General features: G+C 53.7%; 1 protein-coding gene across 1 annotated transcript; it reads left to right on the forward strand.

Moving 5' to 3' along the window:
• Positions 1 to 4,672: 4,672 nt before the first annotated feature.
• On the forward strand, positions 4,673 to 20,490 carry B3GNT3 (UDP-GlcNAc:betaGal beta-1,3-N-acetylglucosaminyltransferase 3). Its single transcript, XM_089905273.1, is given in 8 exon segments — positions 4,673 to 14,378; positions 15,377 to 15,559; positions 16,605 to 16,740; positions 16,742 to 17,222; positions 18,927 to 18,961; positions 18,963 to 19,210; positions 19,213 to 19,279; positions 19,281 to 20,490. Coding segments are annotated over 6 exon segments (1,101 nt in total). The 5' UTR covers positions 4,673 to 14,378; positions 15,377 to 15,559; positions 16,605 to 16,654; the 3' UTR covers positions 19,465 to 20,490.
• The last annotated feature ends 137 nt before the right edge of the window (positions 20,491 to 20,627 follow it).

Raw genomic sequence — 20,627 nt, forward strand, 5'->3', positions numbered from 1 at the left:
GCTCCAGGAAGTTTCCTTCACATCGCCAGAGGGGAAAGGAAGAAAAGACGGATGGGTGGGAGAAATCTAATATCCTTAATAATCCTTAGCCCTGCCCCTCCACCCCCACCTAGCCCGTGCGGGGCGATACTGGGGGGAGAAAAAGCCAGACGTGAACACCCCCAGCCCCATGGACTCCTCCAGTCCCGTGGGCTGGTGGAAGAGAACAAGGGCCAGAGGAACCTAGAGGGGGATGCCAGAAAGACTTCCTAAGCAGAAGGCATTATAAATGGGGCTTTGAAGTTTGAGTAGGAGTTTGCAGGCTGGATATGGGCATGCCAGGCAGAAGGATGGTGAGTTGTGAGTTCTGTGAGAAAGCAATTAGTCCACAAACACTGATTGAGCACCTACTATATGCCAGGCTGTAGAGACACAGCTATGAGCAGGAGAAAGCTCTTAGAAGCCGTGAGGCTGCAAAGTCAAAAAGTGTGGGTTTAGAGCCTGCCTGACCCCCAGTGGCTGCGTGTCTGAATCAGTGACTTGACCTCCCCAGGCCTCATTTGTAACCCACCTCACTGGGTGGTTGTCAAGAGCTCACATACTTTGAAGAGTACCTGGTACAGAATAAGCACCCCAGAAGTGCTGGTATTCTCTTATTTATTGGGGGTCCTGGGGTGGAGGGTGGTCCTAAGTGCAGGTGTGCAAGGGGTAGCCCGAGGTGGGCCCAGGACAGGTGTGGTAATCAGCATGCTGTGGTGGAGAGCAGGTCTGAACTTGATGGAAAGTCCTGGGTCCCAGTGGACATGTGGGTATGCTGGGTGCCTGACCCTGAAGACCATGCAGATTCCAGGGACCAAGCCAGGGCCAGACGGAGCTCGGGAAGCAGAAAGCAGGGTTTGGCCTGTGTGCTCTGATCCTCCCACCCTGTCCTCCAAAGTCAGGGTGTGTGTGTGGGGGAGAGGGGCCCGGCTGTACCTCAGTTTCCTCCTCTGTAAAATGGGGGGAAATTCTCTAGTTGGGAGAGGTCTGGGGAGCGTCCTCAATTCGGAGCAAGTACACGATCAACACCGTCTGTATGAAGGGCAATTACAGTGGTCTCTGCATCAAATGGGGGCATTTCAGGCAGTGATATCACCAGCACACACACTTCACTGCCTCCAACAGCTAGGACTTTGGAGCCACTGGAGGTGGGGCCTTTCCCTCTCCGGCCCTCAGCTCCTCAGCTGCAAGTTCATAGTCCACGCTCGCCCTATGGGGCTCTGCGGTTCCCTGAGCTCATGGGCCCCATAAAGAAGCTAGAATCAAACATCTGAGCCTATGGGATTGTCCCCTCCATCCAGGTCTTTGCACACATGCGTGCATGAGTGCGTGCATGCTCAGTGGCTTTGAGCCCTCTAAGACGGTCCCTTTGCTGGTCCTGAGGCTGAGTGGCTAGGGTGCCATATCCATGCTGTGGGCCACTGAGTGAGGAGACACTTTGCCACGGCTCTGAGCATTATCTGGGTTTGGGTTCTGGCCCATCTGATAAGAGATGGGAAAATGGCACCTCCTGGTGGCTTTCATTTGCTTTCTTTGGGTCACCAGTGAGGCTGGGCAACCTTTAAAATACAGAAGGCCTTTCTGGGTGCGGCCTCTTATGTGCCCAGACATTCAGAGCTGGTGTGACATGTGCCTACCTGGGAGGGTGAGTCCCAGGAGGGAAGGTGGTATCCCCACTTAACTGGCCAACCCCAGGCAGGTGGGTTGTCATTTGGTGGTTTACAACGCCCTGGTCTCCTACACCTGGGATGCCCCAAAACCTCGGTTTGGGGCACAAAGCAATTAGGTGACCAGCCAGAGGCCACCCCCAGTAGGTGAATGGCCTAATTGAGATAATTTTTTAATTGAGGTGACATTCACATAATAGAAAATTAATTATTTGAAGCAAACAATTCAGTGGCCCAATCACAATGTTGTCAACCATCCCCTCTATCTAGTTCCAGAACATTCCCATCACCCCAAAAGGAAACCCATTCTCATTAGCTGTCACTCCTCATTCCCCATCTCCCTCCAGCCCGCAGGCCTCTCACTGTTGTGGCGTCTCCCGTTGCGGAGCACAGGCTCCAGACGCGCAGGCTCAGCGGCCACGGCTCACGGGTGGCATGTGGGATCTTCCCGGACCGGGGCACGAACCCGCGTCCCCTGCATCGGTAGGCGGACTCTCAACCACTGCGCCACCAGGGAAGCCCCCCTGGCGCTTTTGAAGCCACTCTGGCAGTATAGCAGACTCAAACTTCTGACCGGGCAGATCTCAGTTTCCACGTTGCAAGCAGGGCTGGGTGTGACCCAGCTCCCAGGGCCCTCACGTTCCCCGGGAGATGACACGGGAAGGGGCCCTTGCCTGATGTGGAGGTAGATGGGCGGAGCCACGCCCACCAGATCCGGTGTTTGATTCCGGCCCTTTTATGGGGCTCACGAACGCAGGAAACCCAAGGGGACCCTGTAGGATAGGAGAAGACCTTAAGCCCAGGAAACGTCAATGGGCTCCAAAGTTCAAGGGTTTGCCGCCGCAAGAAAGTGTATGAGCCAGGGCCTCTGAGGCCTGAAGTGCCCCCATTTGATGCAGACATTTAATGTAATCGACCTTCAACCGCTATAGCTGTAGTATAGTGTACATCATGCAGTTGCTCTGTGCTGACCTTGCCCCCCAGACCTGTCCCAGCTAGAGGAACCGGGGTTTAGTTCCTCCACTTTACAGACGAGGAAACTGAGGCACAGCCAGAACCTGCCCCTTTTCCTCCACGGGAAGAAATCGCGATGCGAGAGGAAACAGGGGATGACTTGAACCATCACCTGGCTCACACTTGTGGACCTGGATCTTCCCCCTCCCCAGAGCTCCCAACTCTAACGTGTCAACACCAGAAACTTCTAGAGGCTCAGACGCAGCACACAGCAGGGTTCGAATCTTCACCAGCCCCAATCCCAAGAATCTTCCAATCTGACTTCTGAAAATGCCAGCTCACGGCATCCAGACGTCTGGGGTCTCAGGATAGCTTATTGGGTTCTGAAACATTCTAACCTCTTGAAGAGCCACTGGGTTCAACTCGCCTCCCTGCCCCTCTTTTTTTTTTTTTTTTTCCTGCCCCTCTTTTAATCATTTCTTCATCGAACACACGTTGGACCAACCCTGCCCGGGGCCCTGTGCCGAAAAAGGCGCTGTTTGCACACCTCCAGCCGCGGGGAGCTCACTTCCTGACTGTGGGCAGGACTCAAGTGGGGTCGTGAGCCGGGATAGGGGCGGGGGAGGCTAGAAGCGGCCTGGGTGGTGCCCTGCGGTCAGTGGAGGGGAAGGGGCGGGGCCGGGGAGGGAAGAGGGAGGAGCCGGCAGGAGAACTTGTACTGGACCCTGCAGAAACGGCCCAGCTGGGAGGGGGGGCTCCGGCGGAAGGCAGGCAGGAAGCAGCGAAGCCGGGAAGGGCGGGGGCGAGCCAAGAGGAGCAGGGATAGGGGTCGGAGGCTGGACGGCAGTCTGGGGGTGAGTACTGGGGGCCCCGGAGGATCTAGCGGAACCCTGGTGGGGGGCGGAGTTGGGGCTCTAGGGAAGCCCCTGCAGGTCCCTGGGGTCGAGTATCTGCCGCGTTTACCCTGAAGAGGCAGGGAGATCCTGGAGCCCCGGGTCTCAATAACCCTGTTGCCTTCACCCATCGGTAATAGTACTCGCCTGCGTCCCAAGGCCGGCTCAGTCTTGGCCGGGAAGGAAACCTCACCCACGCCTGGGGAATGGGGGGAGACCGAGGCCACGTGGAGCTGTGGCATCCCTGATCCTGGACAATGTGCCGTCGCAGTCGTGGACACAGTGAAGCGACCCTGGAGCCCCACCTCCCATCCTCCTCCTAGGATAGGGTGGGATCCGAACCCAGGAGTGGAGGGAGCTTTGTATGTGCTGGCCGTTACTATTACTGTTATCGTTATTGTTGAGATTGTTAGCATACTGATTGAGAGGGTATAGGCAGGAACAGCACCCGGGTTCCCAGGTTGGGTTTATTATTGTTTCTTGAGGGAACCACTGCTGAACCCCAGCGCTGCCAGGCGCTGGACCAGGTTCCAGCCTGGGCACCCCAGTTCACAGTTTCCTCTGGGATCCATTCCGGTCCCTGCTCAGCCAGTGCCTGGCTGTGTTGCTTGCTTTTGGTTGCTCCTGGTCTCTGAATGTACCTCAGTGTCCCCTCTGGGAGGTAGCAAAATGACCTGGCTTCCATGAGGATGCCTGAGGTGTTAGGCAGTGGAAGCTCTTATGATGGGGGCGCTTCTGGTCACTGAAAGACCCCAAGTGAGTGATGGTAGGTCTCTGAGCCTCAGTTTTGCTATGTGTCAACTGGGGCTCATGATACGGAACTGTGGTGAAAGTGAAATAAGTCAGTAAGTGCAATGGCCACTCAGTGGGGCCCACAGAATGTCAGCCATCACCGTAAGTATATTACAGTTACGTCATTAGCCACCTTTCCAGGTTCTCAACCAACTTTCCCTCTGGGTCAGATTTTTTTTATCATGGCCACTTTTCAGATGGGGAAACTGAGGACCCATCCCCCTCCCCTCAAACCCTCTACGCCAGCCCTCCCCTACCCCCCTCCCTCCCCCCCTCCCCTCGCCTCCCACCCCCTGGGGCCAGGGCCTCCCTGTTGTTCAGATCTGGAATTCAGGGCCCAGAGGAAGTTTGCTGGATTTGGGGCTGGCCCTGGGGCCGCCACTTTCTCCCACTGCCCTTTCAGTTCCCAAGGTGGCCACCGTGACAGACAGGGCTGAAGAGTCCAGAGGAAGAGGTGTGGCCCCTGCGTCAGGTCACTGGGCCCCCACCTCTTAGCAGCCTAGGTGAGCAGTTCATGTTTGCCCAGCCCAGCCTGGACACCCTCCCTTCCCCTCTCCCTCGCCCCCAGGGCACAGAGAGTGATTCCTGCCAGGTACTCGGGGTGTGGGGGAACTGAGAAGGGGCCTTGGAGCTTCTCTGCTCCAGGCCAGAGCTTGGGGAATCCAGACAAGCCTGTTGGCCCAGGGACCCTGGGGCTGGGCTGGGTTAGCCCAGGAGGAGGAGATAAGACGTCACTGAGCATCTTCTCTTCCTGCCAACAGCCTCTGAGGCCCAGAGTGGGGCAATAACTTGCCCCCCACCCCCCATGAGCCAGGGAGGATGCCCATTGTGGTCCCTCCACCCGATGGGAGTCTGGCTCAGCTTGATTGCCCCCCGTGATAGGGGAACTCACTACCAAGATAGCAGACTAAAGGAGGTCCCACCGGGTGGTGGTTAAAGGCAGGGACTGGGCTACCACTTGACCTCCCTTGAATGGGTTCCTTGACCTCTCTGTGTCTCAGTTTCCCCATCAATAAAAATGAGGCTAACATAGCCCTACCTCCCAGCGCAAGTGTGGAGTGTCGATGAGCTGATGGTGGAAAGGCTGCATGCAAGATATCGCATGTTAACTCTAATCCTGATTATGTGGCTCATTGGTGATATTTATCTTTGCATGAAAGAAATTGTGTCCGACAAAGCCTGGATGAGGGCCCTGACCAGGTGTGGAGGTCCTCCAGAAGGTCCCCAGAGGTTCAATTTGCACATCAGCCCTGGATCATTGGAAGATTCTGAGGTTGAACTGTGATGCACAGCCTGCCTCCCTAGCCTCAGTTTCCCCAGCTAGGAAATGAGCCCAGAGATGCCGTTTGAGGCTCAGCTGGGGGCAGGGCTGGCATTTAATCAGGGGCCTATGTCCAGCCTCAGAATCCTTCCTGGACTCATCGTAGGTGCCCCGGGCAGTTCCTGCAGTGGGGGAGGGCAGGCTTAGCCAATGAGTCATCCATTAGGAGCCCTGGGACCTGGAAACAGAGGACTCAAGGGTCTAAAGTGTGTGTGTGTCACCCTGCCCCCTCCCACCCTTTCTTCCACGCCCAGGGGTTCACCAGAGTGAATGTTGGACGTATATTTGCATAAAACCCACTTACACACATGGTAAGCAGAGTTGGCCCATAATGAGGCTTTCTTACGAATTATCTTTACTGGGCTTTCTCTTCTTTTTTTTGTCCTGTTTACAAAAGCAACTCATGGTCCTTGTAAAAACGGACCAGCCCGTCATTACTGGAAGGCCAAACTGGTATGAACTGGTGAGGGATCGCCCGCAGGTCCAGCTCATCAGTGTTCAAATTCCAGCAACCTGGTCTCTGGTAGGTGGGTGCCTTCTCTGTGCCTACCTTGCCCCCCCGGGAACTGGAACAGGGGACCTCCTTGGGAGGCTCAGTGAGAGCCACGGGGGCCCATCCACAGGCCAGTGGTTCGCACCCTCTCCTGCAAGCACCCCTGGCTCCCGTCCTTGGGTCTTCATTCCTGGGACTTACCCTTTTCTGGAAAATTGTCTCCTTCGCTGCCTCTGTTCCCCATTAGCCCATTGGCTCCCCAAACATGGTGGTTTGTCTCCATCAACTTGGTTGGGTGCCCAGGACCTAGACCAGGGCGTTCAGCTCAGAGCAGTGACCAGTGTGCAAGTGATAGCGGTAGGTGCTGCCGCCGATACTGATGTCGTCATTGTTGGCACTTCGTATATGTGTGACTTGGAGAAAAGGTGACCGCTGAGTCCTCTAGCCTTTCCCAGGGCTCAGGGGGTTATACACACAAATGGGGTTCTCCTGTCACCGCCCCCCACCCCTCACGTCTCCTTGTGGCAGCCCCAGAATGTTCCAGGCCCCCATCCCTATCGAGATCCCAGCTGAGCGTCGGTGGGGAGCGAAGGAACAACTTAAGCCACGGTGGAGCTCGTATTTAGCACCTGCTGGGGGTGAACCGTGAGTGGGCAGCCGATGCCAGGCAGCCTCACAGATGAGGCTGCTGAGGCCTGGAGCGGGCGGGGGGCAGCTACTTGCCCCGAGTCCACAGATGACCAGTAGCCGGGTCAGGCCCTCCTTCCCCGGGGGCCACGGTGGCTGTCTTAGGAGCATCAGCTCTCTTGGTCCTCACGGCTGCTGGGTGAGGGCGGGGAACGAGCCGCCCTCACGTTCCTGATTCAAGAACTGAGCCCAAGTGACTGGGCTGTTTGGGAGCACCCAGGCCTGGGGGTCCCCGGAGCTGGGGTAAGGAGGGGGTCGCATGGGTGTGTGTCTGACAGGCCTGGAGAGGGACCCAAGATTCACCCTCTCCAAGCCTCAGTTTCCTCATCTGGAAATTGGGAGCGTCGTGTGGGGAATCGCCTTGATGTGATGGAGGCCTCCAAGTCAGTGTCAGGCAAGCCCCCACTGTCCGTGAAATAGTGCAGGGTGGGGACGGGGAGGGGGGACTGGTCCAGGCCCCCCAAGGGTGCTAACGGGTAGGGCCTTGCCACCTGGATTGTGTGACATTCTCACTTCCTCATGTGTCTCAGCTTCTCTGCCTTCCTGGCCTCCCCAGGGGAGGTGAGGGGGACAGAGGTGCCTGGAGCCATACGTGCCTGGGTCCTTGACAGACCTTGACTGTCGCTTGGGGGTGTAGGCAGAGGCTGGGGGACTAGAGCACTGTCACCAGCGGGGGTCCCTAATTAATTCTGCCAAGTGGTCAGCCCCTTCCGTACATCTAGTGTCTCAGTAATATTCAGTGGGTTATTAATATTTAGTACTGTGTGTGTGTGTGTATATATATATATATATATGCAACGAATCATGACTATTCAGTGACTGTGTCTCTTCAGGGCTGTTTAGTGGCTCATTCGTATCATATTCATTGTGATAATATGCATATTCATTAATGCATCACAAACATGCCTTGCAACTATTCATTGTTGCCTTATAAGTAGTTCATATATTATAAGTACTGGGTGCCTCCTGCATATTTAACAGATCATTAATATTCAGCACTTCACTAATATTCATTGCTTCTTGCTCATTAAACGCATCCTGAATATTTTAGTGCCGTGAATATTTGGCCCTTTTAGCACATTAGGACTATTCGGAGTCAGGAATATCCAGTGCCTCTTGGTCCTGCCCCCTTGGCTCCGAGGATGTGCTTGCTGACTTCTCAGGACTGAATCACCTGCATCCCCAAGGTCCCGGGTAGGGGATGGTGGCAGCTGCTGCCTAGAATGGGGTTAGCCTGAAGTGAGGCGCAAGGAAATAGCCAATATGTGAGTCATCGTTAGTATTTTTCCTCATGCAACAAACAGCAGTGAGCGCCCACTGGGGACACAGCTGTGAGGGCCAAGATGCTGGGCCCCACCTCCCCAGGCTGGCTGGGGAGATGGACAGGAGGGAAGTGAGCAGTTTTGTCTAATGGTGGTGAGAGCAGCAGAGGAAAGCAGAGCCGGGGTGGGGTGTTTTAGCTGGGAGGTTGGGGCGTCTCTAAGGAGATGATGTTGGGCGGAAACCTGAAGATCAAGGAGAACCAGGGGGAAGAGCGGGAGAGAGGGGTGTCCGAGGTGGAAGGAAAGGCAGGTGCAAAGGTCCTGTGGCAGGGCTGAGCCCGGGTGTTTGAAGGAGCTGTGAAGAGGCTGGTGTGGCAAGAGTGGAGGAAAGGGGGCAGTGGACATGGGGCGGGAGGAGAAGGAGATTGAGAGCACCCCAGGGGGAGGCTTTGGGGTTGCAGCCAAAGAAAACAAGTGGTTTTGCTGTGTGCGCTGCAGGAAGCAGGGTCTGAGTGATGGTGAAGTTGCAACAGTACATGGAGGGCAAACAGCCCCGAGCAGGATTGGCCAGTATTGCAGTGGGGGGACTGGGTGATGGGCCCTGAGAGTCAGCCCGGACATCACTGCTGTGACTCTGCACACCGTGGCACTGCGGTCTGTAGGGAGGAGCATGGAGGAGGCCCTGCCACGTGCAAGCAATATATGGATGTGTTCATCCATCAAATGCCTGATGGATCTTCCTGGTTTACGTGGCATCGTGTCCCGAAGGCTCTCGCCCAGACACCACACCTGGGTCACCTGCTGCCCCATAAAGTCCCCTTGTGAAAGGCTCAGAGACTTCTCACATTTTGTTCTCCCTGGTCCATCCTTCTCTGTCCCCCACATCCGGGCTCTAAATTTTTTTTCTTTTTTTTTGGCCATGCCACACTGCATATGGGATCTTAGTTCCCCAACCAGAGATCGAACCCGTGCTGCCTGCAGTGGAAGTGTGGAGTCTTAACCACTGGACCGCCAGGGAAGTCCCAGGCCCTAAATATTGATGACTCCCTTCATCTTATTTGCTGAACTCACCCACGTCCCTGTACCCCGCCAGCCAGCCCCTATCCAGGTCCCCAAATTCTTCTTCCTGGTTGCTGCCCTGGCCTCTAACTCCTGCCCTGATCACCTTTTCCCGCTTCAGTGGCCCCACAGGGGACTTCTTCAAAGCATAACTCAATCTTGTCCTTCCCCTGCTCACACACCGTCCATGGCTCCCCATTGCGCCTCACCTGCAACAGAAGAGCTGCTTTGTGGTCTGCCCCATTTCCTGTTCCTCCCCCACCATCATCTGGCAACCCTGCCTGTATCTCCCTCCTCCTCCACTTCTCCAACCACACCGCCTCCTCTCTCTCCCTTTGATAACCTAAATTTGTGCCCACCTCAGGGCCTTTGCACTTCCTGTGCCCTCTGCCTAGAATGCCCTTCCCCTGGGGCTCTGCCCAGGTGATTCCCCTTCATCCTTCAGGATGTCCCTAGGCTGGTCAGGTCCCTCCCCTGCCAGGGATCCCTCCTTCTTCAACAGCATTTATCGAAGCTGCGACTAAACAAATCACTTCCTCATGTATTAATATCATAAAAGAAGGGCTGGCTTGGCCATGGCTATGTCCCCTGTACCCTGCATACAGTAGGTGCTTAGTAAATACTCTATGGCCCACAAGTCAGTGCAACAAGTAAAACGGTTGGATTCGTACATGTTCATAGACATTCCTGCTTTATGCTGAGCCTCAATATCCCCATCTGTAAGTGGGGGCACTAAAGGAGCCAGGACAATGAACCAAGGTCACTGAGGTTGTCATCGCATAGTCAATGTATGCCAAGCCCTTTAATACTCAATACAAAGTGACCCATTGTGTGTCTGTGGGGCAGGGAGTATCCTCAGCACTTCCATGTGCTAATGAGGAAATAGACTCCCAAGGGGAAGTGACTCACCAAGGTCAACTCAGAGCAAAGGTACCATTCAACAAGGAATCTGACCTCTCTGCTCCCTGCTCACACACCTCCATGGCTCACCCATGCCCCCAGGAAACAGCCCCACTACTCAGCCTGGCGTTGAAGGTCTTTACAGGGTCTGGCCCCACCTCTTAGCCTCAGAAATCAACCCCTCTCCAAACTCTGCTTTTCAGCAAAATAAACTACACATGTTTCCTTGAATAGGCTTTGTTTTCTTTCCCTTCCTTGCTTTTGCATTTGCTCTCCTTGCTGCCTGAACTCCCCTTGGTGAACTCATATGCATCCTTCAAAACCTCAGCTTCAATATCCTGATCCATTCTTCTGGCCCAGCCCTGATCCCACAGGTGTCTGGACTTGTCTCCCCCATATTGAGGGCTTCTGGGGGGCCAGGCCCAGGGATGAGGCTTCTCAATTCCTCCAGAACCTATTTGTTGAACGAATGAATAGTTTTCATATATGTATTTTGAGATAAGAGCCACTGAGACCCTTCTCAGAGCTGAAGGACTTGGAGATAATGTGGATTTCTGTGGCAATGTGAGTCACCCACTGGGCCACCTTGGGACGACTCTCTGAGCTTCACTTCTCCAGCTATGAAATGGGGGTGGGGATTCCCCCAGAGTTATTCAGACCCCACAAACTTCAGAGTGAGTAGCTATTTGGGCTTCCAGAAGCCCAGTCCTTCCAGAACTGGAGAGGGTGGACAGGAGAGTCTTGTGTGGGGTCAGGGAATCGAAAGCAGACCTGAGAGGAACTTCTCACCAGCCATAGAGCCCCCACCAGCAAAGTCCCCAGAGCTGCCGCACAGTCGCTTAGGAGGAAGTAATACCAAGAGGCTTCCCGTCCTTGGCTAAGTGGAGCCCGTAAGTCCCAGCTTTTCCCACGGTAGGTGTGAGGTCCCAGCCCATTTAGAAAGTAAGGCCTGTAAGGAGAGGCTGGGGACTACCTGGGATACAGCCCACTGAGACACCCAGCAAGGTATCCTGGACCAGTAAATCCACAGCACTTTCAACCTGGCTGAAAGCGGGGCCTGGAGTTTCTTTTTTATGCCAGTCTGGATGTGGGATGTTGCGAGTTTGGAAACATTTGCTGCTTGAAGTTCTAAGGGGCCATGAGTTAGGGGTGGAGGTAGCCTTGGTGGCTGGAAAAGGGAAGGGGATCTGGGATGCATTAATAGAGGTCTAGTGTAAGGGGAAGGGGATGTGAGCCTCCATCCCCTCCACCCCCAACTTGAGCTCTCAGACCCCAGTCAGGAGCCTTATGGGGGTTGGGAGGGTGAAGTCGCTGTAAGATCCCTCCATTTAAAGAAACCAGAGACCCGGCAAGAAAAAGTTGGGAATGCAGGTAGCCAACAAAGATTAAGTGTTTCATATGCAAAGGGATCTTACAAATAAACAAGAAAGAAAATGCAAGGAAAAGAACAGGCGTTAATGGATTTAATTAAAACCAAATGGCCACCCCCAAGAGCTTCTATTTCGCCCAGATACCCTGATCCCAGTGATATGAGCCATTTAATCATTTTACCTCTTCTCACACCTTCCCCCTCCCCAATGTCCAGGTTTGGCTGAGTTGTAAATATTCCTATTTGTTGAGGTATCTTTCTTTGTTTTGGAGCTCTTGTTGGGCACTAAACACATTCCCAGCCAATAGATCCTTGGCCATTTAGGTTTGATTTTCTATTTAAATAGTAATAAATACTCCGTCTAATGAACTTAACTAAACCTATATCAAGCTTCTTTGTTCAGTCCCTCATTCTCCTCTTTGGATCCTTCCTCCTTTTGAGTTCTCTGTTCTGGTTTCTGTGTTTGTTTAGACCAGGATTTCTCAATCTTGAAAATGCTGGATCATCTTCTGTCATGGGGCCGTCCTGTGCCCTATAGGATGTTAATTTAAGCAGCATCTCTGGCCTCCACCTGCTCGATGCCATGAGCAGTCCCATATCTCCACCCTGCCCCAATCATGATAACCAGAAATGTCTCTAGACATTGCCCAGTAACTATCCTGTGGGAGCAGAATAACCCCTGATTGAAAACTGATTTAGACTCTAAACTGCAGATGGGGTAGGGGGTGAATCACCCTCTAAATTTTCATGGGATTCTGAAAATCTGGATTCTTAGCCAGAAGTTAGGGTCCCAGGCACACCCTTGTCTTCCAGCATCTGTGAGTCTCTGGCCACCAGTGTCACCGAAGAGAATGTTGTGACATCTCTGGTCTTATTTTTGGTGACTTGGGCTTTCTACTGCAGCTCTTGAGTTTTTTCCTGTCCTCGGAGCTCAGGGATCTGCCAGGTTCACCTGGGAACGCTCCTTTCTTGTGGTCCACTCTGGACTCGGGCCCCTCTTCAGCTCAGAAAAATGTCCTTCTAGGATTCTGTTCATTCTTGCATCATTTTTCAGTTCACAGTCTCCTCTCAAGATTATGATTTGCCTTTTTGGGTCTCCAAAAACCCTCCAGATGGTGAACCACCTGCTGAGGCTGGCAGCTAACCCAGGGACGCCATGGAAACAAGACAGGCTCTGTGCCACCCGCAGACAGGGTCCCCAGCTGCTCGGACTCCACCAGCTCATTCCCACCTCAGGGTCTTTGCACCTGCTGTTCCCTCCCTGGGGACCTTTCCCTCACAACCTCAGCCATGATGGCTCCTCTGTGCCATTCACATCCCAGCTTAAATGTCATCCAGATCTCAAAATCCACGCCCGCCACCCAACCCCATTTCCTCCCGTGGCATTCATCCCCTTGTATCTCTTCACCGAGGTTTTTATTTAGTGTTTGTTCCCCCTCAAGCATGTGGGTCCCAGAGTGGCAGAGACATTGAGGTATCCCGTGCCTGTTCACCACTGTGTCCCCGCTCCCGGGAGGTGCCTGGCACACAGGAGAAGCACAGTAAAGAAGCACAGTAAAGATCTATTGGCTGGGAATATTGGCTCGAATGAATGAATGTATAAATTCATTCTGAGAGTCAATATATATATATATTTTGGCCGCGACTTCCAGGATCTTAGTTCCCTGACCAGGGATCGAACCCGTGCCCCCTGCAATGGAAGCACGAAGTCCTAACCACCGGACCTCCAGGGAAGTCCCAAGAGTCAATATTTTTTCAGATGCTGTGGCATCCCAGCATTCGTTTGTTCATTCATTCATTCAACACACATTTACTGAGCGCCTACTACGCACCAAGCACAGTTCTAGGGACTGGGGATAAAATGATGAATAAGACTTATTGCATGGAGCCTGTATTCTGATGGGGAAGATAGATGAGAAGCAGTACATTTTTTAAGGTTTTTAAAATTTATTTATTTTTGGCTGCGTTGAGTCTTCGTTGCTGCGCGCGGGCTTTCTCTAGTTGCGGCGAGCGGGGGCTACTCTTTGCTGCGGTGTGCCGGCTTCTCACTGCGGTGGCTTCTCTTATCGTGGAGCACGGGCTCTAGGAGCACGGGCTCTAGGCGCGCGGGCTTCAGTAGTTGTGGCACACAGGCTCAGTAGTTGTGGCTCGTGGGCTCTAGAGCGCAGGCTCAGTGGTTGTGGCGCACGGGCTTAGTTGTTCCGCGGCATGTGGGATCTCCCCAGACCAAGGCTCGAACCCGTGTCCCCTGCACGGGCAGGTGGGTTCCTAACCACTGCGCCACCAGGGAAGCCCCATTTTTTAAGTTTTTATTTTAGGAGGTGAAAAGTGCTGTGGAAGAAAGAAAAAGTAGGCTAGGGTGGGGGATCAGGGCTGCCAGTGAGATGGTGTGTCCTGAGGAGGTGTTCCTGAGAAGGGGACATTTGAGCAAAGACAAGGAGGAGGGGGAGGAGGGAGTTGTATAGAAATCTGGAGAATCAGGCAGAGGAAACAACCTGTGCAAAGGTCCTGAGGCAGGACCGTGCTCAGCACATTTGAGGTTAAAATCCCAACCACACTTTTACATAGGGTTAATTCCCATTTTACTTTGAAGCTCAGAGAGGTCAAGCTTCTTTCCCAAGGTCACACAGCAGAACCTGTGGAGTGGGATCTGAGCCCCATTTCGGGGAGACACCTGGCTGGAGAGGTCTTGGCCAGGCAGTGTGCAGAGACAGTGATGGGCACGTTGCGGAAATGGCCTCATGGATCAGGGAAGGAGCCTCTGTTCCCAGCACCAGCACCCATTTGTGGCTCTAGATAAAATGGGAAACTACTCTCTTCTTGCTCCCAGGCAATTGCTGGGTGGGTTTGCTTGGAGCTCGAGGGGCCTGCCAGAATCCACTGACTACCCCACAGTGTTTCAGGTGCCAGAGGGGAGAGCGAGGAGACCCCAGACGAGCACAGACATCCTGAGGCAATCTGAGGTAAGTGCTGGGGTTCACATATTCATTCAACAAATACTTGTTGAATACCCACTAGGTACCAGGTGCCGGGAACTCCCTTCACACCTGCACAACCTAGTGGGTTGTTCAGATGCCCCCTTTATAACTGAGGAAACTGAGACCCTAGGTATGGAGGGCACACAGCCAGGGAGTGATGGAGTTGGGATTTAAACCCAGGAGTTGGACTCCAGAGGGCACCTCTCTGAGGTGAGACAATAAGTGTTTACTGAATTGGTAAGTTCTGCCTTGGGTCTAATCTGGCATTTTCATGCTGCGCTGGAAGATAGATCTTTAAATTTAGGGCTGGAACACAGCACAGATACCACCTTTCCAGACAAAATGACATTGAGGGAGTCCAGGGAAGCCTGGGAAAGGGATCTGGACAGGAGACCAAAGGCTCTGCCTACATATGGGAAAGGAAATCTTCAGGCGGGGTTGGGGTGGGGGGTTGATGGATAAATTAAGAGTGTGCCAGGCTGCTCTCACCTTCTGAGATGGCCCACACTCTGTCGGGTGTGTTTCTCTCTAAATAAATCCACTTCTTACCTATCACTTTGTCTCTCACTGAATTCTTTGTGACGAGACATCAAGAACCTGAGCTTTGTTAAATCCTGAGACCAGAACTAAAACCCCCAACAAATGGAAAATGTTAGCGTTCTTCACTCCAGAAAAGACCACCTGAGACAAGATCAAAGGAGTGCAGGCCCTGCATACACCCTAATCCTTATAAGCAGCCCTGCCCTTGAACCACTGCCAAATCCTCCTGGGTTGGGACACACAGTTTTGAGGGGCACGAGCCTGCTGCTTCCCCCTTTTCCCTGGCAAAGCAATAAAGCTCTTCTTTTCTACTTCACACCCCACCCCCGCCCAAAAAAAGTGTGCCAGAGAAAAACTTAATGAATTTACTTTTATTCATAAATGCATTCATTCAGAAACTCTCTGCTTCCCCCATGCGTTTGCCTCATGCTGGGCAATGCCAGGACCCTCAAGAAGCCCCCAGTCTTGGGACGAAAAAGTTAGAGATCATGATGAAACCGTACACCTCAGATTGGGACTTGAAACCACGTGCTGGGACTCGAACCCAGCCTAAACCCAGACTGACACTTGGACTCGAACCCGGCCAAAACCCACAGTCTTCCTACTGAGATCACACACCATATCAGGTGAGAAAGGCACCAGGGTATGGGGTTATCAGTTTTTATAGGGGTGGGTAATTTTATAGGCTAATGAGTGGGAGGAGTATTCAGCTATTAGAGGAAAGGGCGGGGATTTCCAAGAATTGGGCCACCGCCCACTTTTTGATCCTTATGGTAGGTCTTGGAACTGTCATGGTGCCTATAGTGTCATTTAGCTTGCTGATGTGTTAACAGTGAGTGTATACTGAGGCTCAAGGTCTAGTGGAAGTTGACTTGTCTGCCATCCTGGATCCATCTGGTTCTAGTCAGTTTATGTCATGTCTGTGGGCTATGTCATTCTTTCAAAGGTTGTGCCCTGCCCCCTTCCCTCCTGTTTCAGTGACTTAGCCAGAGAGGGAGACAGGGCTAAATAGGAGACCAGGACTCTTCCTGAGAGGTCCAAGAGGACTACCCAGAGAATGGATCATTTGAGATGGGTTTTAAAGGAGGAAGAGGAGTTTGCCAAGGAAGATAGCTTTGTTTGAGACATGCTGGGCCTGAGGGTTCTGTGAAGAGCCAGGGCCCACGCTCAGCTCACAGGACCATTAAAAATAGTCAAGAAGAATGAGTGACGGTTATATCAGAATCCCAGAAGCTCAGAGCTTCCTGGAGGAGCAAGTGAAAAGGGAAGCAGGAAGGATCCCAGCAGCTCTCAACTGCTAAAAAGGGAGTTCTCTGCCTCTCTCGGGGAGGCTCCTGGGCCATCTCTGAGAGAGGGACATAAAGAGGACCAGCTTGGATGGGGGGGCTGGGATTCTGGGCACACTGAATCTGGGAGGCTCACCTTGGCATTTCCATGCCTGTTTTCTCTGTAACTATTGATCCCCGGTAGGACCTGGGCAACAGTCAGAGCCAACATGGGGTACTGGAGGAGGTGGGAGCCGGGGGAATCTCTGGGGGTGAATTTCAGTATTTTTCCAACTTGAGCAACTGTAGGGCTGCAACCAGGTGTTGAGGTCCACAGGTAGCTCTGGAAAAGTGCTTGGCCCATCTGGCATCTTCAGGCATCTTCAGTGAGTGTTATTGTCTGCAGGAGCTGCCCAGGGATCTCTTCAGACCAATCCCAAACTCAGGCGGACCAGAATGAGGTGTTCTCGGCACCTGCGGACAGAGTTGGGCCTGGCTGTGGCTCTGGGCACCTTCAACCTCCTCCTTCTCTTCGATCTGCAGGTCACCACCCACCTGCCCAGGCCTGAAGGAGCCACCGGGCACCCCCGTGGCTCTGGTCTGGCCCTCGCCACCCTCCCGCCCACCGCCCGCCCCCTGCCTGGCCAGCTCCTCCATGGCCGCCCTGCCGGACTTCGCCAGGCAGCCGCAGCACATCTGCAACTTCCTGCTGTACAAACACTGCCGCGATGTCGTGCTGCTCCAGGACGTGCCACCTGACAAGTGCGTGCAGCCAGTCTTTCTGCTGCTGGTGATCAAGTCCTCGCCCAGCAATTACGAGCACCGGGAGCTGGTGCGGCTCAGGTGGGGCCGTGAGCGCCAGGTGCACGGTGTTCAGCTGCACTGCCTCTTCCTCGTGGGCACGGACCCCAACCCGCTGGAGACGTGAAAGGTCAACCGGCTGTAGGCCATGGAGGCGCGGATGCACGGTGACATCCTGCAGTGGGATTTCTACGACTCATTCTTCAACCTCACGCTCAAACAGGTGGGCTGGGGGAGGGAGGGTGTCACGTGATTGGGGCCACCTCGTCTTCCTGTCCAAAGTTGCTACCACCTCCTCTGAGGAGCTCTGGGGACCAGAAACTCCCATCAACCTCGCCCCAACCTCGCCCCTGTCCTCATGGTGATCCGAAGTCTTCTTTGTCCAAGGGAGGCAGGGAGAAAGGACTTACAAGCCTGGCTTTCCAAGCCTTGATGACCTGGGCTCAAATCCAGACTCTGCTGCTTATCTGCTGTTTGCCATGGATGATCATTCACCTCTCTGTGCGTCAGTTTGCTCATCAGGGAAACGGGATATTAATTGAACTCACCCACCTCTGAGGGCTGCTGTGACGATTACATGAGATGATATTCATAAGGCACCTGGACCAGTGCCAGGTGCTCAGATAACATTGGCAATGGTGCATGGGGAGAGCTGGACAGAACACATCTTATTTCTTTTTTCTGGTTCTGTCTCCCCATGAGACCCAGGTCTGTGTGGAAGATACTCAACAAAGGCCTTTCTGATGGAAAAGAAACCATGAGAGGTAGACAGAAACTTGCCCATGCTCAGAGGAGGAATTGAAGGCTCCAAGGACCTACCCAGGGTGTGGAGGGTGGGGATGGAGTAAGCTGAGTAGAGACACAGGTTGAAAGGGGCCCAGTGCAGTTTCCTGCTCATAGTAAGTACAGACAGATCTGGGTTCAAGACTTTGAACAACAGACCGTCTCTGTTGTATGACCTTGCTCAAGGCACTTTCTCTGGAGAGCCTCTATTTCCTCATCTGTAAATGGGATTGAAGACCACACCTGCCTCTTAAAACTGTATTAAGGATTCAAGGTAGAGCAGGCACTGAGTACGGTGCCTGGCATGCAACCAAAGTTATGGAGGTAACTGAAGCCGAGGTGGGTAGAGGGCCCAGAACCTCTTAACATGCCACGTTCTTTGGTTTCTTTTTGGTTTTGTTTTGGGTTTTTTTGCCATACGCCTCTCACTGTTGTGGCCTCTCCCGTTGCGGAGCACAGGCTCCAGACGCGCAGGCTCAGCGGCCATGGCTCACGGGCCCAGCCGCTCAGTGGCATGTGGGATCTTCCCGGACTGGGGCACGAACCCGTGTCCCCTGAATCGGCAGGCGGACTCTCAACCACGGTGCCACCAGGGAAGCCCACATGCCACATTCTTAACGCAGAGCACAAAAGCATGTGATAAACATCAACTTGACAAACATGAATCCAGTGCCTACAAAGTATTGACCCCATAATGGGTGCCGAAGAGATGGCACATAGGAGAGACACAGCTCCCACCCAGGGGGACCCCAGAGTCTGGTGGGGGAGGTAGATGTTATATAACAGTCATACAAGTAATTATTTAATGGTAGTGCTTGGCAAGGCAGAGTCAGAAGGAATAGCAATAAATGTAAATGTGACAATTTTCAAGCACTTCTTGGTGCTTTACGGAGCATCATCTCTGTAGATCCCCAACACTGCTGGAGGCAGGTCCCATGATGTGTCCTGTCTGGAAAGTTGGAAACTGAGGCACAGAGAGGGGCAGTTGGCTGCAAAGGACCACAGAGTGAGTCCTTTAACCCAAAATAGCCTGACTGGAAAACACATCCTTGCCTGGCCTCACTGGGCTGGGGTGGCCGACAGGGACCCAAAGCTGATGGCCCCAGGCATCAAGCCCGTGTGCCCTGTCCACCCCCCCTTGCAGGTGCTCTTCCTACAGTGGCAGAAGACACGGTGCACATGCCAGTTTTATGCTCAACTGGGATGATGACGTCTTTGCCCACCCAGACAACGTGGTCACCTACCTTCAGGGTGACAACCCTGACCACCACCTCTCTGTGGGGCAGTTGACCCACAGTGTGTGCCCCGTCTGCCTTCCCTGGAGCAAGTACTATGTGCCGAAGGTGGTGACAGAGGAAGAACGCTACCTGCCCTACTGTGGGGGTGGTGGCTTCCTACTGTCCCGCTTCACAGCCACCGCCCTGTGCCACACACCCCCGCCCTGGACCTCTTCCCCATTGATGATGTCTTCCTGGGCGTGTGCCAAAAGCAGGAGGGCCTCACACAGTGGTATCCTCACGGCCGGTGTTCAGGCCCCCTCCAGCCGCCTGTCCTCCTTCGACCCCTGCTTCTACCGAGAGCTGCCGCTGGTGCACCGCTTCCTGCCCTACGAGATGCTGCTCATGTGGGACGTGCTGAACCAGCCCAACCTCACCTGTGACAAGCGGACACAGATCTACTGAGGTGGAGTCAGGGCCCCCAGCCTCGAGGCTACTGTCTCCATCCCCATAGAAAGGGCAGCAGCTTCCTCCCTGGAAGCTGAGACCTTTGTCCTCCTAAGTGGGAAGGACCTAGGAGAGTACCAGGGAGGTTGGATGAGTCTGGCTGGTGAATTCCTACACATCCTTCAAAACTCACCTAGTACTGCCTAGACCGTGTTCCATCATCCTCCCTAGACTGTCAGCTGGAAGGACCATCTCTTTCCATGTCAGCTAATGGCAGAAGCACTTCTGCTAGGGCCCCAGCTGCTGCTGCTGCATCTATCCCTTTTCCATGTCCCACTTCCTAGCCCTGACCTTGATCATGGGCTAAAGCCTAAGCAGTGACCAGCCTCTCCTTGGTTGTGAACCTGCAACAGTGGGTGAATTCCTGCAATGGTTCAAGGCCAATTGAGGACACCTGGGTCCACACACAGCTGAAGCAAGAAGGATTTTTCAGCTGGGAAGAGAGGGTTTCTGTTCTCCACCCCTCCCTGGATCTTGGACCCCTCAGACGGTGGGAGGGGCCAGAGAGTCTGGGAATGGGACTGCCCCCTCCCTGCTTGTGGCTTCAAGCGCTCTAATGGTGGAAACATTGGGCAGAGGAGGGAGGGAGCTATCTGTCTCAGGCTATGGGAGCTCAGAGTTTCTGGAGTCCCTGACAGGACCCAGCCCCACACTGGTGCTCCCCGACAATACAGGAGAGAGTATTGGGGCAAGAGGGGTCTTCCCTGGGCCCAAGGCCAGCACACACACCTTAGTGCCCAGAGAAGGGGGATATTCAGGTCCTTGGGAAACCCTAAGTTCTCGGGACCCAGGACTGGCCCCCGCCCCTGTGTGTCTCTCAGACTGGGGAGATCCAAGTGAACTGGTGACCCCCCCAGCCCTGCCACCCTCGGACAGGTGTCTGAGACAGGCTTCACAGGGATTGGGGCAGTGGCAAAGGGGGCTTCACACAGCACAGTGAGGACTGGAGACCAGGTCCTCAGGGAATAAAATGTTTTGCAAAGACTTAGAGGTCTTTTTTTTTTGTTTTTTTAAAGTGATTTACAAGTTTTAACTCAGATCAGTCTACATTCATCCTTAAAATCTCACTTCCAGAAGAAAATATACACCAGTAAAACAGGGCAAGGATGAAGTAGAGGCTA

Source organism: Delphinapterus leucas, unplaced genomic scaffold (genome assembly GCF_059928025.1).
Source record: "Delphinapterus leucas isolate spDelLeu-1000000601 "Yukka" unplaced genomic scaffold, BTC_Dleu_Yukka2 spDelLeu_asBTCV2_sq25, whole genome shotgun sequence".
Classification (NCBI taxonomy): Eukaryota; Metazoa; Chordata; class Mammalia; order Artiodactyla; family Monodontidae; genus Delphinapterus; species Delphinapterus leucas.